General features: G+C 42.4%; 1 protein-coding gene across 2 annotated transcripts in view; it reads right to left on the bottom strand.

The window, feature by feature from the left end:
* Window positions 1-22,683, bottom strand: part of Egfr (epidermal growth factor receptor) — a 161,705-nt gene that overhangs the window by 32,033 nt on the left and 106,989 nt on the right. For both annotated transcript variants that reach the window (NM_207655.2, NM_007912.4), the window contains exons 3-14: window positions 21,624-21,807; window positions 18,795-18,929; window positions 14,576-14,644; window positions 13,649-13,767; window positions 12,515-12,656; window positions 10,783-10,899; window positions 10,166-10,292; window positions 10,000-10,073; window positions 8,939-9,029; window positions 6,716-6,915; window positions 3,616-3,748; window positions 321-411 (exon numbers count right to left, since the gene is read on the bottom strand). In NM_207655.2, coding sequence (NP_997538.1) covers window positions 321-411; window positions 3,616-3,748; window positions 6,716-6,915; window positions 8,939-9,029; window positions 10,000-10,073; window positions 10,166-10,292; window positions 10,783-10,899; window positions 12,515-12,656; window positions 13,649-13,767; window positions 14,576-14,644; window positions 18,795-18,929; window positions 21,624-21,807 — 1,482 coding nt within the window. The remainder of the gene's footprint in view (window positions 1-320; window positions 412-3,615; window positions 3,749-6,715; window positions 6,916-8,938; window positions 9,030-9,999; window positions 10,074-10,165; window positions 10,293-10,782; window positions 10,900-12,514; window positions 12,657-13,648; window positions 13,768-14,575; window positions 14,645-18,794; window positions 18,930-21,623; window positions 21,808-22,683) is intronic.

The following is a 22,683-nucleotide window of genomic DNA, read 5'->3' as shown; positions in this document are numbered from 1 at the left end:
TTCTTTTAAAAATGCAACTTTGATTTATTAAGCAACAATACTTTGCTAGTGTTTGATTGAAAGCTGTCTATCACTGCCTAAGCCCCAACATAGAATGTCCTGTGGCTCACTGAAGGACCGGTCAAGGTGAAATGTATGTGTGACACTGGATAGGCAGGTGTGAGGCATTTCTTCTCAGAATGGCCACCTTTCATGATCAGACCAGGGGCATTTCTTCCCTGAAAAGGGCTTGCACGGCCATCTTCCCTCCTGGGGATGGCTTGGATCATTGATACTTCTGTTGATGCTGTCAAGAGTGGGCAACAGCAAAGGGCTCTTACCCTGCCTGTACAGGTGATGTTCATGGCCTGGGGCAGACATTCTGGATGGCACTGGATGCATTCAGAATTTTCCACAAACTCCCTTGGTTCCCTGAAAGAAGAGCACATGAACAGATCATGCCATACCCTGAATAGTCATGACTATTTCAAGTAACACAAATGACCTATCCCAGAAATTCAAAAGAAGCTTAAGGTCAAAGGGTCAGAATGCTGGAACTGCTTTGAAATATAATGTGCTGAGGTCTACTAACAGAACCTTAGATCATCCCACAGACATCTTCATTTATAATCAAGAGTTCTTTTCTGACATTTTTTTATAGGCATAACTTTTGAATGCTAGGTAAGAAAAACAACTCTGAAAAACATCTTTATGAAACATCTTTTCCCTCTAAGACCAAATTCAAGCTGGAAAGAAATGGTTACTAAGGCCAAGGCATAGGAAAATAATCAGGCCTGTACACTTCTGGGTGCTCTGGAAAACATCTTCCTGTGTCCTGCCTCTCCTGGTACTGTAATGCTAGATACATTAATCCAATAGCAGACTTCATCCAAGTGGTCTTTCCTTTGCCTACTTCAGTAGTTCAAGCTGTGCTGGCAGCATCAAAAACGAAGCAGAAGGGATAGAAGGCAAGCCGGAAGAGGCCATGGAGCAGTGGTCATAGGCTGACCTGCAGAAGTGACAGTGGCCAGCTGCTTGACAGGTGAAGAAGAGGCAGCTGAACAGCTTGAGAGGGGCCAAACAGACATGATGGGGATGATGGAAGTAGAAAGGATGGCGAGCTGAGGCTGAAGGATGGAAGACTTTACAGAGCAGGAGAAACTGGAGATCATGGTTGCTGAAAGAGTTCCAGAGTAGTGCCAAGATTTTAGAAGCAAGGGTCTCAGACATCCTGGAGCCAAGAATTACAACAGTAATCATTGTCAGGGACTGAGAAAACCATTAGATAGTTCCTTCTTGAGGCTGCACCATGTGCTACTAAGGGCTAGGGGATCCCAGTGTGCTAGACTTGTACACTCACTGTATCATTTAAGAGGCCTACAAGGCAGCCTATGCAATAGCACGAAGACTTATAGAGCTAAAGATATCAATAGACAAGTCATGAATAAGGATTGTGGCAGTAGAGGGTCCCACCTGCCTTTTGCTATTACTCACTTCTGTGAAACTCAGAAGTGTACAAAAGAAGCCAATGAGCACATTGGATGTAGTTCCTATATAGACAGATCAAACCACAGCCAACTGACTAGTAGTTAAAAACCCAGAGTGGGTTTTTTTTTCTGAGTTTTGTTTATTTGTCGTCTCCCACAGAAGTGCTACAGCTTGAAGAGTGGTCAGGTGCTGCCGCAGGGCACCAGGCATCCCCCACTGAGACACCTGGGTCTCTAGATACAATGAAGAGATTTAAAAGCTGAAAATGTGAGTGTCTATTTACAAGAGCAAGGACTATGTCAGCCCTCCACACATTCACACATCAGCTATAACAGTTGTCCTAAGTTCACCAAGACAGCATCAGGAACTCACACATCAGCTATAACAGTTGTCCTAAGTTCACCAAGACAGCATCAGGAACTCACACATCAGCTATAACAGTTGTCCTAAGTTCACCAAGACAGCATCAGGAACTCACACATCAGCTATAACAGTTGTCCTAAGTTCACCAAGACAGCATCAGGAACTCACACATCAGCTATAACAGTTGTCCTAAGTTCACCAAGACAGCATCAGGAACTCACACATCAGCTATAACAGTTGTCCTAAGTTCACCAAGACAGCATCAGGAACTCACACATCAGCTATAACAGTTGTCCTAAGTTCACCAAGACAGCATCAGGAACTCACACATCAGCTATAACAGTTGTCCTAAGTTCACCAAGACAGCATCAGGAACTCACACATCAGCTATAACAGTTGTCCTAAGTTCACTAAGACAGCATCAGGAACTCACACATCAGCTATAACAGTTGTCCTAAGTTCATTAAGACAGCATCAGGAACTCACACATCAGCTATAACAGTTGTCCTAAGTTCACCAAGACAGCATCAGGAACTCACACATCAGCTATAACAGTTGTCCTAAGTTCACCAAGACAGCATCAGGAACTCACACATCAGCTATAACAGTTGTCCTAAGTTCACCAAGACAGCATCAGGAACTCACACATCAGCTATAACAGTTGTCCTAAGTTCACTAAGACAGCATCAGGAACTCACACATCAGCTATAACAGTTGTCCTAAGTTCACTAAGACAGCATCAGGAACTCACACATCAGCTATAACAGTTGTCCTAAGTTCACTAAGACAGCATCAGGAACTCACACATCAGCTATAACAGTTGTCCTAAGTTCACTAAGACAGCATCAGGAACTCACACATCAGCTATAACAGTTGTCCTAAGTTCACTAAGACAGCATCAGGAACTCACACATCAGCTATAACAGTTGTCCTAAGTTCACTAAGACAGCATCAGGAACTCACACATCAGCTATAACAGTTGTCCTAAGTTCACTAAGACAGCATCAGGAACTCACACAAACTTGTCTTTCCACCCTGCTCTGAAATATTTCTGGATACAACCTGTCGCCCACACCCTGTTACTGGAACAGGATGGATGACTTCTCAGCATCGTCTGTAAGTCACATGGCTCTTCTCACCATAGCTTTCCCTATTTCCTTAAATTAAAAAAAAAAGCCACTCTCTGTCCCTTCCATCTAGTTTCCAAATAACTTATTTTAAGCATTATCAGCAGAAACTTAAAAGTTTACACAGATATTGAAATTCTCAGTGTACACATATTCTGAGCTTTGTATTGATTACTATTAAACTAAACTAAACAGATATATCAATTACTTCCTTGTTCCTGGTTGTATTAAAAATCATTTAATACATCAATCAATAATCTTGTATGCTCAGTGTACATAAAACTAAAATTCAATAGGATATACTCTATGATGATACATCGTAATTCAGCGGGAATAGGAATTGGAAAGGAAAGGCCAAATTCCCATGCTTCTTAGCTGCCTCAGTCACTGTTCCTGCTCTATCCTGAGAAATTCTTGTAAAATGAAATTTTAAAATATTTTCAGAAAAAGAGACATGATAAATGATCAGTTGGATTAAAGAACCATGAGAAACTTACTTTCTAATATGATGAACATTTTGCCAGAAGACAAACATAAAACAAAGATAATATCAAGAACAAAAGAAAAAGAATAACTTAACTCGGATAACTACAAACTCTAAAATCAGTGTGGTGTCTTATTTTTTAGTTACAAAGAGGCTGAAAGCACAATGTCTCACCCCTCCAGGATGTTGCATTTCTCCACGCACTCCCTGCCTCTGCTCACATTCTGGCAGGAGACACAGTCCCTGGGCTCAGGGCCCCAGCAGCCTTCCGAGGAGCATAAAGGATTGCAGACGTGGTTCACGGCCTCTGAGAAGACACAGTGATTCATAGGATCAGTTAGTAAACAGTAACAAAAGTGATCAGAAGAAGTGACACCCCTTTGAGGGGTTGTGTGCCCTTCACAAGACATATTGGGGTTCTGGAGACAACAGGACACCAAGGCCTCTCTTCTCTGTAGTGTTCAGGGCAGCTTCAACCTGACTCTGGGGAGATTTTGGTGATGGATGTTGCAGCGGACAGAAACGCCAGGGAAGGTTGTAGGTGCTTGCAGAGTGCTGGGCACCATGCCAAGAGCTTCCCATACAGAATTCCGTGTCACTGAGGGACACTGAAATCATCATGTATGAATGGGAATCAGAGGCCAGAAGTGATTAAAATATGCAAGACAAGTTCCTTGAAGCCCATGTGGGCCAGAGGAGTTCCGGAACACAGTATTGCCTCTGCCAGAGTTCAGAGTCCTGTTCCAAATCCAGGGGTAGTTGCCAGTTTCAAAAGCTAATCCAATGTTTTAAAACCAGAGTTAGGAATAGAAATGTGAAATTCTTCGATGTGTATATGTGCATACATGTGTGCATGTGTATTTGGCTATAGTAATTGAAGGATAATGTACACACAGAACTATCTGCAGTTAAAATATAATATAAGGAGTACTACAACTTGCTTTCAAAATTACAGATATTTAGTAGCCTAGACCATAGAACATATGTTACCTTATTCATTGATTTGACCACACATTAAGAGAGGAAGTGGTTTCTTTGGATAACAGTTTAAGAAGGGATACTGCCCATCACAGTGGTAGAAGCAAGAGACCAAGTGTTCAAACACATGAGCCTGCTGGGAATATACTCAAACCACAGCATCCCTTCTGCTGCACTCCATGCTCCCAGGCCACATAGGATTATGACCACTTTATAATGAAAAGTATGTTCATTCCATATTCTTAAGTCTTTAACAGACCACATTATTTATTTATTTTTTGTAGAGGGTATGCATTCCCATGCCCCCCCCCACTCCTGTGTGTGTGTGTGTGTGTGTGTGTGTGTGTGTGTGTGTGTGTGTGTCTCAGAATCCTATTTGTTGGAGTCAGTTCTCTCCTTCCTCCATGTGAGTCCTGGGAATAGAACTCAGGATGCCAGGCTTGGTAACAATGTTCTCTCAGCTCAGCCATCTCACTTGCCCTTGATAAATTGTTAACACTATCAATATTGTTCAAAAGCCTCAAGTCTTATTTTTCTCTCAAGACTCAAAGACATCTTTTAACTATTGGCTTCTGTGCAATCAAAAAGTAATCACAAACTTCCAACATGCAATGGCACATAGTAGATGTTCCCATGTCAACAAGTAGAATCAGGGCACAGCAAAGAAAGACGAAGACTAAAGTAAAACAAACTCAGCAGAACTACCCAAGAATTACCCATGTCTTCATAATTCTGTGCTGCCAGGTCTGCCCCTTGCAGTGTGGAAAAGCTACTCCTTTAGCCTGCTCTGTGCCACGCCTGCGGTCTTCCTTAGCAGGCATTCCACCGTGCTGACATCTCTAAAATCCTAGAGTGCCCATTGCCACTCAAGCTTCATCTTTACAGTCTCACGTAGCCTCCATTCACAACTCCAAGCCTGCCAAACACCACCTGGCTTGCCTGGCCTTCTGTAATCTTGGCACAGGCTTCCATGCCCCCTTCAATCCTGTATCTTTCACGTGTATAAAACCAGCACCCCATGGATGAGGCTGCCCATTGGAGTGGCCAGCTAAAGATGTAGCCTGGCCTCTAGAAGCAGGAAATATCTTCAGCAGAATTCTCAGTTTTGGCTCTCTTCTTTCAAATGAATGTACATTTGCATAAGATGTACCTTTTGGGAGATGGGGTCTTGCCTTCAGAGCACCTTTTTCCTATTGTCTCAGTGTGATTATACAAGGTTTCTCTTTAATAGTGCTAATATCTTTACAGTTACAATTGCTTCCTCAGCACCTGGCTTACATGCACCTTTAAATTTTCTCCTTTGCCCATCAAACTGCATATTTTCCTATCTCTCTGTCCACTTTCCTCTCCAGGACTCTGTAGTCCTGGATAAGAACCACGAGCAGGAGACTGAATGCTATTCTTTCTGTTTTGAGATATCCTCCACCAATCAAATTGGGTCATTGCTTTCTAGTGACTTATGTTCTCAGGACATGGGCAGATACAGCCAGATTCATTATCATCATGTACCACAAATGGCCTTTAGCTCACTTTCGAACAGTGTCCTGATTCTCCTCTGAGACCTAACGGATCTGGTTTTTACTGTTCATATTTCTCTCAGCATTATGATCTTCCAAACTCCCACCAGGATGGCTTAGAAAATTCTGGGGCTTTCTCAGACAAAGTTCCGAACTTCTCTACATTCCTCCCACAAGCTAGCCCCAAAGGGCTAAGAGCCACATCCTCAAATTCGTCAAAGCCAAGGCTCCTCTGTTTGGCATCCATTTTCTTTACTGCTTTTCTCGTTATTGCAACCAAATACTGGACATGAGCAACTTAAGGAGGGACGGGTTCATTTTGATTTACAGTTAAGGAAGGGGTTCAATCAATCATGACAGGAAAAGCATGCCAACAGAAGTACGAAGAAACAGATGATCTCATTGCAATTATAGGAAGCAGAGAATACACACTAAGTGGAGTCCTCGAGCCTGCCTTCCTCCAGGAAAGATCCACCTTCCAAGGGTCTTACAACCATTCCAAACAGCACAGTTAGCTAGGGACTCAGTGTCCAGACCCATGAGCCTATGAAGGACATTTCACGTTGAAACCCCACAAGGCAAATTCACCCTATGAGATGAGAACATTCTGGAAACAATTCTGATGCTAGCGTTACAATTAGGAATATGCAGATTTTAATTCAATGAAGGAATGAGCAAAAGCAATTAGAATGTTTGGTGAAAACCTCTTCAGTATGTCTTCCAAAACTAAGTTACCTCCGGGAACTATCTGTGCAGGTGAGAGGGGACCAGCTACTTACTGCAGTCTTTCTCAGCTCTGTTGTTCATGATTTTGGTTTTCTGATTGGGTGTCCCGAAGAGTTTTTTCCAGTTTATTGTGTTTGCGTAGCACAAATTTCGGTTTCCAGAAATGATCACATCCCCATCACTGATCTCCTTGAGGGAACGCAGCCCCAGTGATGTGATGTTCAGGCCAACGACCGCCAAAGAAAACTGACCACTAAATGGGAGAGAAGAAAATTGCACTGTTGTGTGATAGCGAAAGCAATGGGCCATCCTCAAATTCAGTTTTTCTGGGCCACTTATGTTTCCTGAATCCTGTGTTCCAGTTATTACTAATCATTCTGCGAAAAGTATGAATCACAACGTTTTAAAAAATGCAAGGGTTTTTTTATAGATTTCTTCAAAGAAAAGACAGTTTCTCATTTGCTTTTTATCTTTAAACTTGGATAAACAGGAGGAGTTAATCAGAGGATTCATGTCATTTCATTTGCTATATTTATAGTTTTCCTAGAAATCAAGAACATGCTTTCTAGCATCTGGCAACATCAAAATGTACTTAAGGTAAATATGAATATCTGTCCATCTGCCTACCACTCAGCTGCCCAGTCATGTTTATTGAGTGAATATCTGTGGTTCCATTTGCAAATACCACACAGGTTAAATATTTGTCTCTTTTACTTAGGGACTCTGTCTAAAGGTGATATAATCACACCGGCAGAGGTTTTTTTTGAGTCCATAGAAATAAATGCAGCGTTAGTGAGGACTGGGTCAGCCATGGGTGAACACTGAAGGAGAGCCATGGAGGAAGAGCATGGAAGGGTGATGTTCAAGTCATGATACCTCATATTTGATTAAATAAGATTCTGCAGATATGTGTCTGGATGAAACTTAGTCAGATAAGAGAGAATGGAGTCCCAAATCACAGGACTCTGCAGGATGTGTGCACTTGGCGAGGGCAGGGAGACAGACTCAGGATCATGGTTGAGGTCAGAGCTCAAATGTATGCCCCTGCTAGGCACAATTTGTCACATGTGACTGATGGAAATGCACATAGAAGCGGTGTGCATTTGTAGGCATCTTCTTGACACTAGCCTCAGGAATGAGCCAGCTGAGCCAGGACAAAAGAAGAGAATGGAAGCTATGGGGTTAAATATCAAAGTTTAAAGTAGTATTTGGCAGACCCTCTTCCTAGTCATGCTTATTCTCATTTCCCCCTTCATGAATTATCTTTCCCCACAGCCTGTTTTCAGGGAAGTGAGGGGTCTGGGTAGGAGATCCACAACCATCACTTACTGGGAATTCTCCCCCAGCGTATGTCCAGAAAAGCCAAGGAGTCAGGGTCTGGCTGGGGTCTTTCCTGCAGGTCAAGTCCCAGCTTTCTGTGAGTCATGTCAGGAACTAGTGGTTATCCCATAGCTTAAATGCTTAAAATTAAGGCTAAGTCTCTTGTGCAGTCGCTTGAAACACGGTGCTAACCTCAGAACGAGAGCATTCCTGAGAATTTAAGAGGAAAGGCAGGAAGCAAAAGCAGTGGCATGCTTAGTATCAGAAGTGCCTATTTAAAGGAGTTTATGGGCAGCAATGTATATTCTGTGTGTATGTGCTTTGACTTGTTAAATATTCCACAATATTAGTGGGATTAGTGATGTTAGTGGTGGTAAATGTCAGAAAAAGCTATCATAATTAGAAAGTTTCCAAGACAGATTTGAGCTACAGATTTCCAGATTTCTTTTCCTCACCACAAATCTTAGGATTTCTCTTACTCTAGGAAAGCTCTTCACCTGTCTCCCATCTTCTCTGTCTCCCTGGTGTGACAAGTTATGTGTCTTCAACTGCCTCATTATCAAATATTAACCAAACACAAACAAGGAGATGCCCTATAAAACACCCAGTCATATTTTCCCAGAGTGTCAAGACAACAAAAATCAGCAAAGATATAGGAGCTGGGAAAGTTTGAAGGGAACTAGGAAGACATCAGACATTAATGCAGTGTGGGATCCTGGAGAGGACAGAAAAGAATGGATGCATTCGTGGAAAATCTGGTAAACTCAGAATGAAGTACATGGTCCAGGGAAGAACATGGCACCTTGTCAAATTATTTATCTTAACTTTCATATCTACTCACATAAGTTGCTCACATTAGGGGAAGCCGAGTAGAAGATCGGTCTTTGTCCTATTTCTGTTTCTTTTGACAATCTTGGGGAAAAAATTCTACTAGGCTTTTGTTATGGCCAACTTACTGTTGCTTTGTTCTGCCACGTATTATTTCTAGGTTCTCGAAAGCATGGAGGTCAGTCCAGTTATCAGGCCAAGCCTGAATCAGCAAAAAGCCTAGAGGGAAGAAGAAAGGCTTAGACTCACACTGTTAGAAATTTCCTTGTTGTAGGAAGCGTGTTCTAGGACTCAGATAAGGCTGCTGTATGGACCGTGGCAGTGGATTCTTCCTGTTCCTATCACCAAGGATGATAGTGCATGTCCTCACACAGGTCCAGGTGATATATATATCATACATACATACATACACACACACACACACACACACACATATATATATTTCATATATATATATATATATTTCATATATATATATATATATATATATATATATATATATATATATATATATATGAAAGAATCCTGTCCTTTCTATGCAACCTAGAGTCCCTGGCTGCCCTTCCCTCAATGCGTAGGCCAACTCCCACCTGAGCAGGTGACAAGTGCTCTGGCTCTGACATCCATAAGGAATATCAGATTATACACCTGGATCCTTTTCTGACTCTTCTCCAGTCTCTTGTTACCATGGTCTCCTTTTAAATATTTTTTTCCATTTAACTCTGATCCTCATATTAATCCTGTTTTTCAGATCAAATTATCTCCCCTTCATAGATGACGAAAATGGCATGCTGGTGGCAGTCATAGACCCAAGACTCCCTGGTGGACAATCTTTTGAAATCTAGTTTGTGAAACTCGAGAGCCTGCACTGCCTGTTAGCGTCAACCTTGTATCTTTTCCTCCATCTTCTCTCTGGGGGTTTTGGGGTCTGTAAGGACGATGGACAGTCTAAGCAGGAAAGAACCGCTCCATGTGTCCACATCAAGTCCAGCATGATTGCAGCAGCCGTGGCTTAAAGTGCTTTCAATTTGCATCAAGGGAAACTGGTTTTTAAAAATGTCTCGAAGAATTACTCATAATGGATAAGCTGCAGACACCACATTCTCATGTCAGGGAAGAAAGGGAAATGTCTGGGAGTCGCTATAAAATTTAATTTCCCATATATGCTCCTGCACACCCGAGTACAAACCTGTTATTTCCTTTACGGTTTTTAGAATTTCTAGTTCTCGTGGGTCTAGAGGAGGAGTGCGCGTGAAAGAATCCCTGAAACAGACAGCAACGTGATTATTGGACACTCTCCGTGGCTTAAAGCAGATTCTACAGTTCTTCATCCAGATGGCTCAGCTGTTACTCACCCCTTAAAGGCCACTGGCAGGATGTGAAGGTCCCCGCTGATGGCAGTGCAGTATTTGAAGTGTTTGATGTTTGTAGCATTTATGGAGAGTGTGTCTTTAAATTCACCAATGCCTATGCCATTACAAACTGTTAAGAGAGATGTGAATTAAGAATGTGAATTAAGAAGGCTGGGTCTGCACAAGCGGAAGCAAGAACCCTGCTACCGTGCACTATTGATTCATCCCAACAACCCTGAGGGGACCCTCCAGGTGCCAGGACTCCTGTGACAGGCTTCGCTGTTCCCTTCAGTCACTGGAGTGGCACTTGGGCTGTCCTTGTCACAGACCTCTGTCAGATTTGAATGTTCTGGCTGTACTGAATCTAGTCACTCACAAAGACATTGGCTCCGCCTCTCTCTGGCTACAACAGTTCACCCACCTGGGCTGCAGGTGGCGCCTCTGTACCTGGTTCAAGAGAACTCCCCCACCTCCACCATGCAATTTGGCTTTGCAAGTTTACCTTCTACTTTCCAGACAAAATAAATATATTTTTTTAAAAAAAGATTAAAAGGTGGGTTTATTTGGAGGTGGCCATAAGAGTTCGGCACAAAGATCAAGAAAAAAACCCTACTGCTTACCTTTGCGACAGGGCCCATCACATTTTTTACACTTGCGGATGCCATCTTCTTCCACTTCGTAGTAGTCAGGCCCACAGGCTCGGACACATGAGCCATGATCTGTCACCACGTAGTTTCCTGAGGAAGAGGCAATGAAAAGAAGGTGTTGAAGGCTACAGCAGGTGCTCCTAACCTTCCACAAACATCCTCATGTCCTGCTGTGTATGGGCTGCTAAAAAGGTCCCTCTTAGTTTGGTTGACTTCTCTTTGAGGAGAAAGACTGACAGATTTCAAGTAGAAGAGGAACCAAGCTCTAGTCTAATGGCTTTTCTGACAGTAATGTGGACAAACACAGATACTTGATCTCAGGTGCAAAACAGCTATGAGAGGAAACACCACCATGCGTGTTCACTGGCTGAAAGCCCCTTGCTGAATATGAATTTCCTCTGACAGGTCTATGCTTAGAATATACAAGGAAACCTAAGATATGTAGTACACACACACTAATGCTTATCAGACAGACCATGTCCCATTGAGGTAACTACAGTTTCTTCTGTTTGATACCAGCTTTGCCCTTCCCCACCCATCCACCATGCAGTTCTTGGTGGGACAACGAGGGGACCAGTTTGTTCTGCTTCCTAGACAGGCGCCCCAATCTTTCTCTCCACTCCCTTCACCTTTATGTAGTCTAACCTAATTAATATTTATGATTACAGTATTACTAGAAACTCTATGCTCCTATTTTGAGTTTCTGAAATACATGCTCAAAATGTGGGCATTGGTACTATATCTGTGAGTCATATGCTCTTGTCATCATAGGTTTTGTTTCCTGCAGAGTTTAAAGATCTGTTACTAAGCCTTCACACAAAGATTCTATCTATGGCATGACTGTCATGAGTTTTTCTTCATCTTAGTTTTCCATTTACCTTATTCTCTAGCTCTCCCTCTTCCTCCCCCTCTCCCTCCCCCTCTCCCTCCCCCTCTCTCTCCCTCTCCCTCTTCCTCCCCTCCCCTCTCTGTGTGTGTTTTCTAATGGGACTTCAATCACCTAAATCTAGGTAGGCAAAATCTCACCCTTATAGTTTCCACTTTACATTTTTTTTTGTCTTAATTTACTTTCTAGAAGTCAAGATTGGTTTTAAGGCTCTTTATGAGTTGTTTCACTTTCTCTGTTTGGGACCGATCTATGTTGCCATTTTCCTATAGGTACCATAGAGTACCATCATACATGAATAAAACTTGAACCCAAATGAGTAAATCAAAGCAAACCCAAAACCAAAATACTCCAAGAGCCCAGCCATAGCCCTAAATTCTTCTCCTCAAGGGGGTGGGTCTGCTGCCTTTTCTAATTTAGGTCTGTTTAATGCAGAGTCAAACAATGCAGAGTCAAACAAAGGTTGTCCCAGAGGGTCACGACCTTGTGTTAGTCAGCTCCAAGACACTCCAGGTTACTGAAGCTTCCTCTCTGACTTGGGGTGAAGCGATAGGTGGTTTGTACTATACAGTCTGGCTGCCAGCAACACTGGATCAGTGCAGGTCAAGCCACCCTTTAAAGGAAGGCATCCTGACTGCTGCAGGCTGCCTCTGCCTCCATTGCTCAGCACTGAGTGGGGTTCTCATCCTTGCACCTGTCCAGGCAGACACTAGCCTACAGGACAACAAGGCAAGCACAGTGGCTGCCTCCAAACTGCCCAGGACTCTAGCATAAGACAGAAGAGGAAATGAGGACTGTTGGGTGAAAGGGCAAACTCACGGGGGCACTTCTTCACACAGGTGGCACCAAAGCTGTACTTCCCTTCAGGGTTGACATCCATCTGATAGGTGGTGGGGTTGTACAGCATGAGTGGTGGGCAGGTGTCTTTGCATGTGGCCTCATCTTGGAACTTTTGGCAGACCTGTCATAGGAGGGACAACATGTCTGGTCAAGGATGTGGCATCCAAATGAAAGGAACCCAGTGCCAGGCAGCCTGCAGGTCAGTGGGACAGTGACAGTTTTCGGTGTTTTACATGCTCAATTAGAGAGGAAAAATGTCTAGTAAGCCTTTCCAGGATAGTCAGAAACACCTTCCTCTTATGAGTACTAAGTATACATTTTTAAGTATACTGACTGTCTCAATTGATACAGCCTAGGGTTTGTGGTTAAAAAAAAGGTAATAATGAAATCTACACATGATATTGGAAAGTATGCTGTAACTATTTTTAAACTCAGTTTTTACTGGGTTTCTTTCATAAAGAACACTATAAGAATATATTTTATAATTTATGGACAAACTGCAGAAATCTTAGCAAGAAGATTCCATGTAGAGAGCTGTTGGATCTTTCTAAGAACTCCATTTGTAGTTTTATCCCCGGGCTGCCCATTTGAATCAGACCAGACTACCCAGGTGAAAAAAAAAAAAGATGCCTGGAGCTAGGTTTAGTTTATAGAATTTAAGAATCTTCTGTTCCAGAATGATAGAATACTCTAGACTCTACCTTTAGGTGGACTTCCTTTTCTGGAGCCTAATGGAGTTTGCTTGGGTTGGCAAGGACCCCAGGAATCACATTCACTAACCCCTGACAGCTGCAAAGTTAACACTAGAGCTTTCACCAGAGGTAGAGGGTCTGAGGGGAGACACTGTGGGATGGGGTAGGATTAGGAGGGGAGCAGCCCAAGAGGCATGAAAATATGGTGTGCACATGCCATACTGCCCAAAGGTCTGGGTAACTGGGATGGTTCTCAGGGGGTCTTACAGAAGAAGAGCTCCCTTCATTTCTCATAATGTTGCTACTGTTGTCCATGACAACACTTAATTAAAATGTGCACCACATGAAGGCTGCTGTCACAGTCAGATGTCGAGCACGTGCACAGCTCTGCAGCACAACTCCCCAGTAGCCAGAGTCTTACCAGACAGTCACTCTCTCGGGGCCCTGTACACCCCGCAGCACATTGGTTGTGGCAGCAGTCACTGGGGGACCTGCCACGACAGCGATGGGAACATTGCTGGGCACAGATGATTTTGGTCACTGAAAAAGAAAGATTACCAGTGAGCTGTGTTTAAGTGGCAGCTCATCTTCTAGAGACACCAAGGAATGCTTGCACCCAGTAGAAAGAAATAAAGGAGGAACCATGGGTTTTGTGACAGGGAGCAGCTTCTAGGCTTTCACAGTCAGCCAAACAATATAATCACAACTTTCCCCTTGGTACATTTTTATCATTTATCTCAAATCACTTGGGAGAAATAATCGAAACAAGTCTGATCAGATCTTTTGAATAAGTAGATATTATCTAGGGAATTTCTGGCAATACAGAAGGCACATAGCAAGAAGAGCTCCTGGCAGGAGGCAGTGTTTAAAGGAACGAGATAGTTAGGTCACAAAGGCAATGAACTACAGTCAATTTTGAAGCTGACACACGCCCAGGTTCTTTGAGTGAAGCAGTAACCATGCTGAAGTAAATTAAACTTTGTTTTTTAAGTTAGTAGGATTCACACATGAACTCTGTGGAGCAACACCGTCAAACTTCTATATTAGTTGGCTCTGGAAAACGGGGAGGATTGGATCAGGGGACAAGGCATCCTGTGTGTCACCATGGACACTTGGGTGGTTGGCTTTCTTGCATTTAATGACAGGTTAAATTATCCCACGTAGTAAGCCTTAGATAGTTGTGCACTGTGATGTTTCCAAGACTGATGCTCATGAAGTGGTTAACTCTGAGTCTTTTGCCAAGCTCCTGTACTTGTTCAGTCACAAAGCGGAGGAGTGGAGGACCACATACTGTGTGGACTCCCTCACCAGGGCATGTTTCTCAGGCCCTGATGCTGCACTGACTTACATTTCTGGCAGTTCTCCTCTCCTCCTCCCCAGCAGCTTCCATTGGGACAGCTTGGATCACATTTGGGGCCTGAAATAAAAATCAAGTAGTTAAATGTGCATTTCAATAAAAGTAACAAATAACACGCAACTGACAACTCTCTCAAGGTCCTAAAGAATGTCCTAGAAATGAGGAACAGCTTGGAAACTTTGTATTCATAGTTGGGTTGGATGCTTTGTAAGCTAAATTAAAGGACTCCTGCACAAAAGAAAAAATGGTGAGCCTTGGGCTGCTTTTGCTTGTACTTCAGCTGTGGAAGCTGAGACAGAGGTTACTTACTGACTTGTCACAGCCACACAAATGACAAAGCTAATGAATTTAGGGTTTCGGAGGTGCCACCTGATTAGGCTTCTCTCTAACCAGATCCGCTCAATGTACACTTATGCACCTTGCTACATTCAGTCTTGACTGACTGTGTGGGGCAATCATCACTAGATATTTAGGATGTTATGTTGAGTCTGGTAAATGAACACTCCTTTCCTCCAAGCCATGAAGTGGTGCAGAACATGACACAGGAAGCGAACATTCTAATTCTGTGAGTCACTTGGCTAATCACCTAAAACCTTAGTTAATAGCTGGCATACTACTGTCTGGAAATCTTTGTAATTGCTAAATATTTGTATTTTTATAGTTGGTCAATATCAAGTTGCAGCTGCAAAGGGTTTCTATTCAGCCATTAATCATCCTGAGAACTGACGATCAACATGTTGACCAGCACAGATGTTGAGAATTTCTTTCTGGGAAGCACATTTACTTTTCTCGCCTTCACTTTTTTGTGGTGCTGCTTACTTACCACCTCCATTAGGCTTGTAGAGACCACTCTGCTTAGTTCTGTAGCCCTCTTCGGGCAATCTTATCTCACAGAACAATTTTATTTCACATGGAAGCTTATTTGACGGTGTCAGAACTCTCTTTGCAACTTGATACTTGATACTATAAATATTTATCCTCATGTTTCCTTCTAGAACTACACCTATATTTTGTATAAATATAACATATTTATTTATATATACTTACATATACTTAATACATATTTGGAACTTATATTGATGCATGGAGTAGCTGATGATTTTATGTTTTTTTTCTTTCTCATAAATTCACTCTTATAACCTCAATTTGTAAACTTTATCAATGATAAAATATGTTGGCCACAGTGGGCTGCTCTTCTGAATCTCAGATGCCTCACATGTATAGCATTTAAAGCCACCTCATAATACTGATTTTGTTGTTAAAGATGAAGTGCAAACTTCTCAAAAGGAACGCGCATCTGCAGCTATTCAATGAGGAGAGTAGAAGGAAGAGATCCAGGGGATAGAGATTCCCTATCTTCTAATATATATAACTCTCATTTTCTAGTTGTTTTTAAAAATCTGTTATAGCTCTAATACTTGGGCTATTTGTCCCTTAATCATTGGCACTGCAGAACAATTTACTGAATCAACTCTTACTTGAAATGTCACTTATTTATGCAATTTTGGTTCACTTAGGCTTATTCTCATGATGAGTGCTATAGTTTGAATACGTAACGACTCCTAGAGGTTCACGCTTTATGGCACAGAGAGGTGATGGGGACTTTAAGAGATAGGACTAATGACTACCTGGCAAGATGTGTGCGAACGTTATGAGGAGAAACTAACCATTCTTTAGCTTGACTTAAGACCTACTCCACAGATGGACACTGTGCCTGGTACTGCAAATTTGGCCAGGATCCCATGGCTCAAGAGCTCCTGAGCTCTCGGGAAGAACTGACTACTATTATTTTGCTACACAGACACATCATCAAGCTGCCCTCCAAATACTTATCTCTACAGTCATTAGTGCTCAGTCCTCATCAGAGAGGCTTCTTTGTGTGTTAGATAACGATTACTACAGAGACTCTCAAGTGCCAAAGTGCAGAGAGTAAGTGCCTATGGAATAGTCAGCCATAAATAGAATATCTGCCACACAGCCCACACTCCTAAGGCTCTAAGAACATCACAGAAAAGAGGGTGGGAAGATGATAAGAACCAGAGCCCAGGGAAGACTGCTGCGAGACAACATCTGGACACAGCACATCTGTTCTTCTCAGGAACTCTCAGCAGCTGTGGCTGCCTGCCTAAGCCCTGCATATGACCAAGCCTGTCAACATTCCAGCATGGGTGGGGGAAGGGATCATGAGAACTCATCCCTGACTGCTGGAAGAGGGTGTGGCCCCTGGTTGGTTAAGGATGCTCCAGTGGATGTCCTACATCCATGCACATATGTGCAGCACTGATTGTATTCAGTGGATTATTTTAACAAGATATAAAATTGGGATGAGGGCATGGGGAACAGAGGAATTGGAAAAAAAAAAGGGGATTGAATATGATCACAATTACTTATATACATGTGTGCAATTCTCAAATAATAAATAAAATGCTATATTAGGGGAAAAAAGGGTGGCAGTACTGGAATCTCAGCCACTGAAGGCAGGGTCTTTGAAGGAGCAAGCCAATCCTGATCTCTCCTCCTTTCTCTTGTGATTATGGCACCATCATGACACATGGGCTCACCATAGGCTCCAGAACACTATGGCCAACTGACTGTGGAGGAAAGCTGCAAAGCAGCGAGCCCAAGTAAACCTTGCCTGTAAACTAAGGCATTTTTATTCTAGTAACAGAGAGCTAAATATTATTAAATTAATACCTTTTCAGGTCAGAGATCAAATGTTAAAACATTTGAATCTTGTATACTGTTTTTCAACATTCCTTTGTGGGTTTTTCATATATCAATGAGTATAAATTTGCCATTGTAAGGTACTTGATTTTAACTGTGGCAAATTCAGCTCCATAACTCTCCATGTAATATTTTAAATATGTATGACTTAGTTCACCTATTGAACATCAAAAATCTTAAGAACTGCTAACCTTGATTTCATAGGTAATAACAAAAATCCATTGTAAAATACTGTTCAGTTTCTTACATGCTCAATGTCACAGTGTGTAGCTGGTAGGATATATATTTACAAAACAAAAAACTTAATACCCACACTCACAGTAATATTATTCAGAGAGTCAACCCAAGTGCCTATAAAGAGATAAACAAATGGTAGTACAGCCAATAACAAAATATTTTAAGCCTTGAAAAAAAAATTCCTAGCATAAACTACAATACGAATAAATTTTGGGGTCATTTAATCAAATGAAGTAAACCAGACACTAAACCACAAAAAAAGCATACGATTCCACTCTCATGAGGTACCTACAGTAGTCAAATTCATAGGTACATAAAGGAGGTTTGGATTGCCTGGGAGAAAAAGAAAATAGGTCATTACTGTTTAATGAGCTCAGAGTTTCAGATTTGTAAAATTTGAAGATGGTTGGTGGTTATAGCTGCAAAACAGTGTAGACACATAATGCTCCTAGACTGTCACATAAAAAGACCATGGTGTCAGATTTTTCTACATTTTTCAATGCATTAATAAAAATACAGCTATTAAGTTAGAAAGTTTTAGTTGATATTTTTGTGATTCATGTCCCTTCCACTAGAGGTCCAAACTCACCCTGTATGCAGCCCACAATTACAGGAACAGGACAGTAGAAAATGAGGCCATGCTTTATATTCAAGTATTGAAAGGTCAGTACTATTAGGAAGAACAGGTTTGGTGGAGTTTTGTTAAGTGAAAACATGTCATTCCAGAGATGGTGTTAGCAAAGGGCACAGGTTGCATCCCTAAGCTTAGTTGGCCCTCTGCAGGGCCCTCAGTTGCAGGGGGTTGCCTGAGGATTAGGGCATGGATGAGAACATTTAGGAAAATATGGAGAGCCCTCCTTTCTGGTTCTGTGTTAGAATGTTTACACTGATAAGCTGATGAGCAGAGCCCACGTTATCAGGATGACCTCTGTGCCACTGTAAGAGGTGGAATGGGAGATTCCTTGTACCAGCAGACCGCCACTGCAACTTGCACCATAGAGAAATTTCTCTCTGTTCAATAGTTTTATGAAGGTTCTACCATGATGGATGTTGTATTGAACAATGGAAAAATATTTATATTATTGTCTTGCATAAAATCTCCTCCAATGCAAAGAGCATTTGCTTACTACTTACTTTTCTTGTATGTTAATGAATGTGATCTAAAGTTAATATGCTCTCTCCTACCCCAACACTCCATTTCAGCCCACCAGAGGATCTGAAGATAATAAAAGGTAAAAGGCGCGCTTACAACTGCTCGGATGGCTCTGTAAGTCCATTGACATGTTGCTCATAAAGACGTTTTGGACGATGTCCCTCCACTGGATAGTATCCATATTGCAGAGGATGGGGTTGTTGCTGAATCGCACAGCACCAATCAGGATTTCTGCATGAATTGAACCACAGTGATCAGGGCCCTTTGCCTCCTATTAATTCACACAGTACACATGCTTATGTCTTTACATTTCTGATGTTCTGTTTAATGTTTCCAGAGTGCAAATATAGATGCCCCCACCCAAAGACCCTGTAGAAGACCTGCTAGGGATATGTGAAGAATTTCTTCATGAGACTGACCTGAAAGACCTGAAAGACTTAGGATTCTTTGATGACTGTGTTGTGAAATTTACAAATGCAGTAGGGGGGGGGAGGCTTATACAATGTGCACGGCAGGAAAGACAGACATATGATGACTTCTAGTTCTGGAGTCATCTCAGTTGGAGTGGAATGGGTGGGTGATGTGGAGGGGAAGTCATGGCAGAAGGACAAGGTAGAAGGTAAAATCATTTGGAATTTTAAGACCAAAACAGAGTGACTGTCACTGGGTCTAGTTTCAGGTGCCATTGGAGGATTTCCACCAAAGAAGGAAAGAGTCTGAGCGTGATTAGAAACAAGAATTTTATGCATGAGGAAGACTCAAAGAAATACCAGTGGTGCAAGAACATATAAAGCTCTACAGTTGTTTGGAAGAAGAAAGGAGACGACATTACAAAGTCGGGGTTGAGAAAAAGTCCAACTTGTTCAAAGGGAGAAGGTGACAACAGAAACATTGGCCATAAACATGGAATGATACACGTGCACAAAACCCACAGATGCTCTGGCCTGCAAAGATGACTTTGACTTACAGGCTTCTCTCTGAGAATTGAAATGCACAAAGAGATAGGTGTCCAGAGGAGACAGGACTGAGAATTGGGCTAGATGATATATATATATATATATATATATATATATATATATATATATATATATAGACATTACCTCCATTAATCCTTACCAAGGCCCAATGGCTATCATTTAATGTGGGAAAAAGACTGAAGAGACAGCTCAGTTGTTGACAGCATACACTGCCCTTCCAGGGGACCGGGGTTTGGGTCCTAGGCACCCACAGTGGTGGTTCACAACTGCCTGTAACTTCAACTCCTGAGGATCCTATGGTTCTGGTTTCCATGGGCACATCCCACTCATACACATATCCAATAGTTAAAATTGAAAGTATAAACCATAAATGTGGAGAAACCCAACAATAGACACAAAAGTGACTTCAGCTCTGCACATGCAGGGAATGGATGCTCCTGTCTGCACAGTGCTGGCATGGAACGGGGGGGGGGGGGGGGATTTTCTGGGGAAGCGTGTGGAGACTGCTAGGGTGACAAGGAGAGGAGATTGTACATGTTCAAAAGTGCAGACAGCTTCCAGGAGACAGAGATTCAAAGCAGAACAGCAGATCTGGGACAGGTAGCAGTTCTCTTTACAGATGACAGGGGATGGAAGAAATTTAGAAGGAAGGCAGGCAAGCCAGAAAGGGCTGATGTGGAGCTCAGCCTGGAAAGTAGAGGTGACAGTGGTATGATAGAAAGAAACATGAGGAACCCTAGGTAAGAGGTCAAACAGCAACGTAGAGTAGCACATCAAGGTTGTTTGGGTGCTGAGTGGTGGAGCACAGACAGCCTGGCTCCAGGAGACACACGTATGCGGCAAGGCAGGCAGAACAAGGCATGCCAAAAGTGCCAAACAGGCCGTTTCATGCAATGTGTATATGGGAGAGATGAATGTAAGCACAAATACAGAAACGTGCGTGGGTGCTCAGAGTAGTTAGAATGGTGGGTGGGAATTCTGAAAGCAGTTTATAGGGTGATAAAGCAGGGGGCTGGGGAAGGAAGTGTCTGGCTGGCTGAGTTCCTCACTTCAGTGGCATGGCTACATACTGCTCGGCTTCCACTCTACATTCTATCTTTTGCACCCCATCCCCTTCCCAGTCCACTTTGCTACCCCATCAGAAAGGCAGGGCACACAGAGATGACAGAACCAGGCCTGGGCACAGGGCTTTGAGAGAGCTCTCTTATTTCCATGCCTTTCTCTGTAAAATGTTAGTGTACAATACATGCTGTGAAAGAAGACCTTAGCATTAAGTGAGTTACTGACTTGAGAAACATTTTATGAAGTGGGGGTGGGGGCCGGGGTTTGGACTTGCTGTTTATCCTCATTTCAATCATCTTCTCCAGTTTCCTTTTCAACTTCAAACCCTTCCCTTCTTTCCCTAACTCAACCTGAGGTTTTATGTAACAATATTAACCTTGAGGCCTGCTTCTCTATCATGGAAATTTTTGAAGTACATTAGACCCCTCTCCCATAGGTCTCAGTGTTCAACTGCTTTTAGTCCACTTTGGTAAAGACATCAAATGACCAAATTCACAAGCATTGGTTGCAGCACTCGAACTCTTCTGTTAGTTTTCATTATTGTTGTTAGTATCTTTCTGTGCCTAATCAATGAATTGAGTGACAAGAGTCATACTGATACAGAAAAAGTCATGGTATGTATGGCTTGCAATAACTGATGTTTCAGACATCTGAACTGTCTTGGAATATGAGGGGGTGACCGAATGCCCTCTCTGCTACTGGCTCAAGTTTCCTTCCTATAAACTCTCACTTACCAAGGCTGACTGGATTTCTGAAAACATGGATATTATTCCTCGTCTGTGGAAGAACTAGTTTTTACCTGGCTGAAATCTCTTTCCAACTCAATATTCCTGTTACCAATGGCCATCAGAATCCACCTCTGCCTTGATGCTTCTTTGCCTCTTACCCTGTAAGTTCCGCATGGGCAGTTCCCTAAGCCCAGTTCTGTTTGTCCCATAGTTGGACAGGATGGCTAAGGCATAGGTGTTTTCATAAAGAGCATTTCCCCTGATGATCTGCAGGTTCTCCAAAGGGATTCTCTCCACGGTGTTGAGGGCAATGAGGACATAGCCGGCCACCTCCTGGATGGTCTAATGGAGGAAAAAACGCTTATCAGTTTGCTCTGGAGTGAACAAGAAGTGGGTCCAGGAGCCCATTTAACTTCAAGATAACATTCACGTGGCAGAAAACCTAAGACACTTAGACAATGCACTTGGGTGGAGGGTGTGGCAGGCTTGCAACGATTCTTTTGTGTTTGCATTGGAGGCCCAAATAAAGGTACAGTATGTCATTTAACGTGCTGTGACTCCCACTTTGACCCAAATGAAAATGGAAGTGAAAAGAATTACCTTGAACATATCAACTATGATTTCTTGTGGAAGGAAAAATGGGGGATGGGGAGGGAATAAAAGAAATAAAGGCGAGATAAACCCAAAGCATTTGCAAATCAAATTCAAATTCTTCTGAGGTGGCTCCTAATGGCTTGGTAGGAATGTTCAGGAGTTTTGTAAAGTCCTTATAAATTACTGATAGCTATGGTGTAAGTGTTTATACCACATACATAGGTGCATACCTCAAAACTAAGTAAAATTTATCATTTAATAATTTAATTGAAAAGCTAGCAGGTCAACATCATCTGGCTGAGACGATGGCCAGCAGTCAGTGCTAGTGTCTATGAGGACTGTGGGACATCAGGTGGGTTTCTGTTCTATTTTCTTTTTCACAAATAACTTCACCTTCCACAAACAGTGGTCCTAGCTGGCAGAGTGGACTTCTCATAAAACCCACTGGTAGTCCCTGGGAGTGGTGGCTCCCCTCAGATGAAGTTGCATATCTTTTTCATTTAATTTAATTAATTAATTAATTTATTTATTTTTGGTTTTTTGAGACAGGGTTTCTCTGTGTAGCCCTGGCTGTCCTGGAACTCACTTTGTAGACCAAGCTGGCCTCGAACTCAGAAATCCGCC

Source organism: Mus musculus, chromosome 11, assembly GCF_000001635.26.
Source record: "Mus musculus strain C57BL/6J chromosome 11, GRCm38.p6 C57BL/6J".
Taxonomy (NCBI): domain Eukaryota; kingdom Metazoa; phylum Chordata; class Mammalia; order Rodentia; family Muridae; genus Mus; species Mus musculus.
This window is presented reverse-complemented; position numbering and strand designations above follow the sequence as displayed.